Genomic DNA, 6,686 nt, shown 5'->3' with positions numbered 1-6,686 from the left:
CCGGGTCCCGGGTGCCAGAGGGAAGCCAGTGCTGGCAGCCAGGGGAAGGAAGGCCTACTCTTGCACAAATTCCGTGCATTGAGCCCCTAGTGTATATATAAAGACACTTGAGTTTTTCTTTTCTGTTAATGCTGTTTGAGTCTCATTAAGTCTATGTTTCTACTTTGTTCTAAATATTGTTTTCCATATTTCAAACATCTAATTAAGTAAAAACAATGCAAAGAGAAATTATATACTATTTAGAAAACAATATAATCAAATGTTCACTCTGTCGTCATAATATTCTAAAAGGGGTGAAATTTTTAAGCTTGATTTCAGCTCAAAACTAAATGTTCTGCAACTCTAATTCCAACAAACTGGTGAACCTAGAAGAAATGGACATATTCCTATAAAAATACGACCATCCAAAACTCAATCAGGAAGAATAAAATAAAATGAATAGTCCAATAACTACCAATGAAAATAAAATAAAATAAATAAAACTTCCAACAAACAACAGCCCTGGGCCAGATAGCTTCACTGGGGAGTTTTACCAAACAGTTAAAGAAGAACTAAAACCTATCCTCCCCAGACTATTCCAAAAAATTCAAGAGGAAGGCACATTCTAAGCTCTTTCTATGAAGCCAACATTACCCTTATCCCAAAACCAGATAAAGACACTAAAAGGAAAGAGAATTATAGGCCAATATCCCTGATGAACATAGATGCTAAAATCCTCAACAAAATTCTAACAAATCGGATCCAGCATTACATTAGAAAGATCATACACCATGACCAAGTGAGATTTATTCTGGGGATGCAAGGATGGTATAATATCCGCAAATCAATAAACATGATACACCAAACGTCAGAGGGAAGGTGGAGTTGGGGGGTAGGGGTGGGGAGATCAACCAAAGTACTTGTATGCATGCATATAGCATAACCAATGAATACAGACAATAGGATGTGAGGGCATGTGCTGGGGGTGGGAGTGGCTGGGGAGAGGTTAATGGGGGAAAAGGGAGACATATGTAATACTTCAAACAATAAAGAATTTTTAAAAATCTGAATTTTAAAATAGGCAGAGGCACCCTTTATTTATCAAGCATAATATTACACATTAAAGATCAGTTAGTAAGAACTTTGTAGTATCCCGCAGGACTTTGCTAACAATGATCTTCGGAAATGAAAAAAAGAAATGCTCTGAAAAATATCAACCACCAAAATAGTACTGTTGGCACTGTGTTCACAAACATGGTCCCCACACCCAGGAGGTTGGATTTTGTTTGGGACTGGGTTTTTTGTAATAATGTGCTGGGATTACTAAAAAAAAGAAAAGAACCCTTTTGAGTTTTCCCTAAAATAAATGAAACTTAATTCAGTTTCCTGCAACACACACACACACACACACACACACACACACACACACACACATTCTCAAAGGCAGAAGACTTAAACAGACATACAAATAGCCAACAGCCAACAGGTACATAAAAAGTACTCAACATTACTAATCATCAGGGAAATGTAAATCAAAATCACAATGAGATATCACTTGATGCCCATTAGAATGGTTATTATCAAAAAGTGAAAAGATAACAAGTGTTGGTGAGAATGTGGAGAAAAGGGAATCCTTGTGCACTATTGATGGGAATATAAAATGGTGCCACCACTATGGAAAACAATACAGCAGTTCCTCAAAAAATATAACTACCATATGATCTAGCAATCCTACCTCTGGGTATATGGCCAAAGGAAATGAAAACAGGACCCAAAAGAGATATCTATAGTCCCATACTGATTGCAGCATTATTCACAATTACCAAGATATGGAAACAACCTAAGTGTCTTTCAACAGGTGAATGAATAAAGAAGATGTGAGGTAGGTAGATAGATAGATAGATAGATGATAGATAATGAAATATTATCCAGCCATGAAAAAAAAGGAAATCCTACATTATCACAAATCCACATTTGTGATAATGTAAATGAAACTTGAGGGCATTATGCCAATTGAGATAAGTGAGACAAAGACAAATACTGTGTTACTTATATGTGAAATCTAAAAAAGCTGAACTCACAGAAACAAAGTAGAATGGTTAACGGGCTGGGGCAGGGAAATGGGAAGACTGTAAAAGGGTAAAGACTTCTAGTAATAAGATGAGTAACTTCTAAAGATCTACCGGTAATGCACAGTATAGTGATTATAGTTAAAAATTCTGTATTATATACTTGAAATTTGCTAAGTGAATAGATCTTAAATGCTCTCACCATAAAAAAAGAAATGGTAATTATGTGATGTGATAGAACATTAGATATTACTATGGTGATCGTTTTGTATACATCAATGTATCAAATCAACAAGTTGTGCACCTTAAATATACACAAGATTACATATTAAAGATATCGCAATAAAGCTAGAGAAAAATGGCCTTGGAAAAAAAGAAAAGTGTTGTAGATACCTATACCATATGTACATACCTGTCTGCATTCATGTTAGACTGAGAGTTTAGAGAGTTATCCAACTCATTCTCACTTTCCTCTGACTGGCTGTTAACAGTTTCTTCTTCTTCTTCATCTATTTCGTTAAGAGCCTTTCTCAACATAAAAATAAGAATAACAACACAAGTTGGTTATATGCACACTCATCCTTTTTTTTTTCTTTTTTTCATAACAGATGAGAGGTCCCTCTTTCTAAGGCTACTCCATGTGTTTTACAACCCAAATCCTCTCACCTCCTCCACTACACCAATTTCCCCTTCTCCTCCTCCATCTTCAACCTCTCCCTCTGTACTGGCTTCAGCTCATCCACATTTAAATGTGACCAAGTCTCTCCCATCTTATCCTGACCCTATTCCCCCTCAAGCTACTATTTATCTTCTCTCTTTCACAACCAAACTTGTAGAAGAAGTTGTCCCCCTCTCCCATTCGCCATCTGTGCCCTGCCACCTTGCTTCTGCACTGCCACTCCACTCAGACTGCTCTCTACAAGTCAACATCAAAACACTGGTTCTTAAATCTAATGGATATTTTTCAGTCTTTGCTTTCCTTTATTTCTCTAACTCATTTAGAGAAATGAGATATTAATGACCACTCATGTCTTTCTTGATCCACGCCTCCTTTTAATTTCCATTATACCGTATTTTCTTGGTTCTTCTATTCTCTTGTCTGTTCCTTCCCAATCTCCTTTACTGGTGCTTTTTCTAGCCCTCCCTCATATCTGATATGACTCCAGGTCCTTCCTTTGGACCCTTATTCTCCTCTCATCTGACTCACTTTCTAAATGACTGTATTTCATTTCAACGCTGCAATTACAAGTCAAAAGCTATTAATTTGCAATCCTCTATCTTTCTTGAGCCCTGGACATTTATATCCAACTGCCTAAATGCCTAAAAAATTTCAATGGTAAATGATCCTATACACACATTCAACAGCTCTAAAACAGTTCACCCTCAGCCTCTACAGTCATTCCTACCAGATTACCTAAGACCATAAACAGTATCACCATTCATTCAGATGCTCAAGCAAGCAACTGGGAATTATTTGTCTTTCTCATTTGTCACATCCAATCAGCCACCCAATCCTGTCAATTCCACCCCTTTTTTACTCTCACAACCCATTCCTCTTCCCTTCAATCTTCTTCCCTACTGCCACTGCTTTGGGACAGGTCCTCACCACTTCTCACTAAGACTCCAACCTGAGTCTTCTAACCAGATCCTCTCGCCAATTTTGTCCCTCCCAGTCCATCTTCCACACAACAGCCGATTTCATCATGTCTCAGTTCTCAACATCCTTTAGTGCAGAGGTGGGGAACATTTTTCTGCCAAGAGCCATTTGGATATTTATAAAGTCATTCTCCGGCCATACAAAATTATCAGCTTAAAAACTGGCCTGCTATATTTCGTCAAACATTTCATTAAATCACCCCAAATGCCTTGGCAGGGCCAAACCAAATATTCCGAGAGCTTTATACAGCCCTTGGGCCAGACGTTCCCCACCCCTGCTTTAGTGGCCCTACTTTTACTTTCATAACCTAACTCCATCCTGTCTCTCTAACCTCAGCTCTTGCTACTTCTCCCCATGATAGAGTCCACGACCATCTGAAAGCTATGGTTTTAATAAGTGCCAAAATATAAATGGTTTTTACCTAGGGACATAGTAATGGGTTTTGGTTATTTAAAATATATGTAACATTCTATTGAATTGTCTTTGTAAGAAAACAGTGTACTTTACAAGTCTTTAATTATTCTGGACCTTATAATTCCCTAGGATCATCCCTCTAATTGATGATTCTCTTTTCTCATAGAAGATATGAATAACGAGGAAATTGCATTAAACAGATACTGAGTCCTAATCATTCATAAGAAGTTTTATTTATTTTTTAATATATCTTTATTGATTTCAGAGAAAAAAGGAAAGGGAGAGAGACTGATACATCAATGATGAGAGAGAATCATTGATCAGCTGCCTCCTGCACTGGGGATTGAGCCCACAACTGGGCATATGCCCTGACCGGGAACCGAACCATGACCTCCTGGTTCATAGGTTGACACTCAACTACTGAGCCACTCCAGCTGGGCCAGAGTTTTATTTTAGTATTAAGTTCTCCATGGGCTTTTAAAAAATGTTTTAATTGATTTCAGAGAGAGAGAAAGGGAGAGAGAGAAATATGAATGTGAAAGAGAAACATCCATCGCTGCCTCCCGCATGCCCACTGCCAGAGATCGAGCCCACAACCTAGGCAATGGACCCTGACCGGGAATCAAACCAGCGACCTTTTGGTGCATGGGATGACAACCAACCAACTGAGCCACATTGGCCAGGGCTTCATGGGATTTTAAAAAATGTTTACTATCTCAAAATTCTAAACATTTTGATTAATTAAGAGTTCTAATTAAGTTAGGATACAGCTAGTTAATGTTTTACTGCTATAATTGTCCCATATAACTAGTCAATAAATGCCAAGTTTCCTGGGTAGCTCTTTTTAAACATACTAATACATTAGAAGAACAACCATAGCATGTATATTCTATTTAACAAAAAACACTCTAAGCCAACTCAGATACCTTAAGAAATTAATTCAAGATCAAACACCTAGTAAGTAGCAAAATATGAACACAGATCCAACTGACTTCAAAGAGGAAGACTCCTTGCTGTTTCCATACTGGCAGATGGTGGCAGCAGTCTTATGGAGCTAGGCAGTCTATATTTGGATGTCATCTCTGATGCTAACTAGCTATGTGATCTTGGGCAAGTAACTTAGAAATTTTCTGACCTGAGTTTTTTTTATCTGCTAAATGACGATAATAGTGCCTATCTCTAGGTAAGTGCTCAGTATGTGTTAGCTATTATTATCCAGCCCTATCTAGTTTAGTACAAACACTATACTCACAGAAGGTGCAATATGATTAAGAACAATTCCAACAACCACAACTTTGTATTTGTTGGCATTTAAGCTTTTGAAATGCTTACCACAATACCTGCATCAACTTAAACTTAATTTCGGCATGAGCATTTTGGAAGTAAGCAGAGCACATTACCTGAGGCTCCACAGCAGAGTCATCAAGGATGGCCTGGGTGACGGGGTCTTGATTTAGCACAATGGGCCCTTGGGAGGAATCAGGAGCCACTGTTACATTCGGAAACCCTGCAGAAGGAAAATGCCGTGACGACTTTGTTTCATTTCACTAAAGTAATTTTACAAGCACTAAACACTTCCATAGGTTTGTATCAGGATCTGAAAATCTTTTATGGCAACAGCAGCTCACTCTTATGCAGTACTTACTATATACCAGGCGTAGTTCTAAGTGCTTTTACATATATTAAATAATTTTACCCTGACAAAATCCTATGAGATTGTTACTATTATTATTTTACAGATCAATAAACTGAATCTCAGAAACCTGAAGCAACTGGACCAGAGTCGCACTGATAATAGGCTGAGCCAGGATTCAAACCTTAAACTAAAAATTAATTATTTCTTTTTAGGGGTTAAAATAAAAAATGGATTATATACTCATTATGAATAATACTGTATTAGGAGGTGGGAAGTTCCCCTCAGAAAGAGATATGTTGCTTTAGATTCAAATTAAGTTTTACTCAACTTACATATAAACAGATACTTCAATTATATGATAACTTAGTATTAATAAACAAAAAATCAAGTCCTATTTTAAATTATAAAATCTTGTACACTGCACCACAAAATATTTTAGTAGATAATAACACTACTTTTTCTTAGTTGAGTAATTTGTAATAGTTAAGATTATCAGTGAAAAGCAAACAAATTATAATGAATGTATGCCTAATAACTCTTATATGCTATCCACTCTAGAATACTTGTAATATAAATAATATAATGCCTGAAAAAGATATTTTAAATTCTTCCAAATAGCCATTTGTGCCTATAAATTAAAAAAAAAAAAGAAGCTTTTGTTTGAATTGAATACTTTACCTGTGCGCCTACGAGGAAAATCAACAAACAGATCTTTGGTTGCAGCCATCAAATGATCAGATTTTTCCAATGCATCCTGCATCTGGTATTGATCAGAAAGAATCTACAAATATAAATGATAAATATTATTCAGAATATATATATTCTTATCAAATCACAAAGGAGAAATCCATACAAAGGCACAAAGCATAAAAATAACCATAGGTCACTACTTACTAAAATCCTTCAATGGCTATATCCTTAAGTACCAGTA

At 36.6% G+C, this 6,686-nt stretch overlaps 1 protein-coding gene across 7 annotated transcripts in view; it reads right to left on the bottom strand.

The window, feature by feature from the left end:
- Positions 1-6,686, bottom strand: part of SPICE1 (spindle and centriole associated protein 1) — a 52,207-nt gene that overhangs the window by 31,415 nt on the left and 14,106 nt on the right. For 6 of the 7 annotated variants that reach the window (XM_006773604.2, XM_006773605.2, XM_006773606.2 and 3 more), the window contains exons 5-7: positions 6,434-6,536; positions 5,520-5,626; positions 2,461-2,573 (exon numbers count right to left, since the gene is read on the bottom strand). In XM_006773604.2, coding sequence (XP_006773667.1) covers positions 2,461-2,573; positions 5,520-5,626; positions 6,434-6,536 — 323 coding nt within the window. The remainder of the gene's footprint in view (positions 1-2,460; positions 2,574-5,519; positions 5,627-6,433; positions 6,537-6,686) is intronic. The other variant, XM_015570396.1, reaches the window with a different exon arrangement.

Source organism: Myotis davidii, unplaced genomic scaffold (genome assembly GCF_000327345.1).
Source record: "Myotis davidii unplaced genomic scaffold, ASM32734v1 scaffold201, whole genome shotgun sequence".
Lineage (NCBI taxonomy): Eukaryota > Metazoa > Chordata > Mammalia > Chiroptera > Vespertilionidae > Myotis > Myotis davidii.
This window is presented reverse-complemented; position numbering and strand designations above follow the sequence as displayed.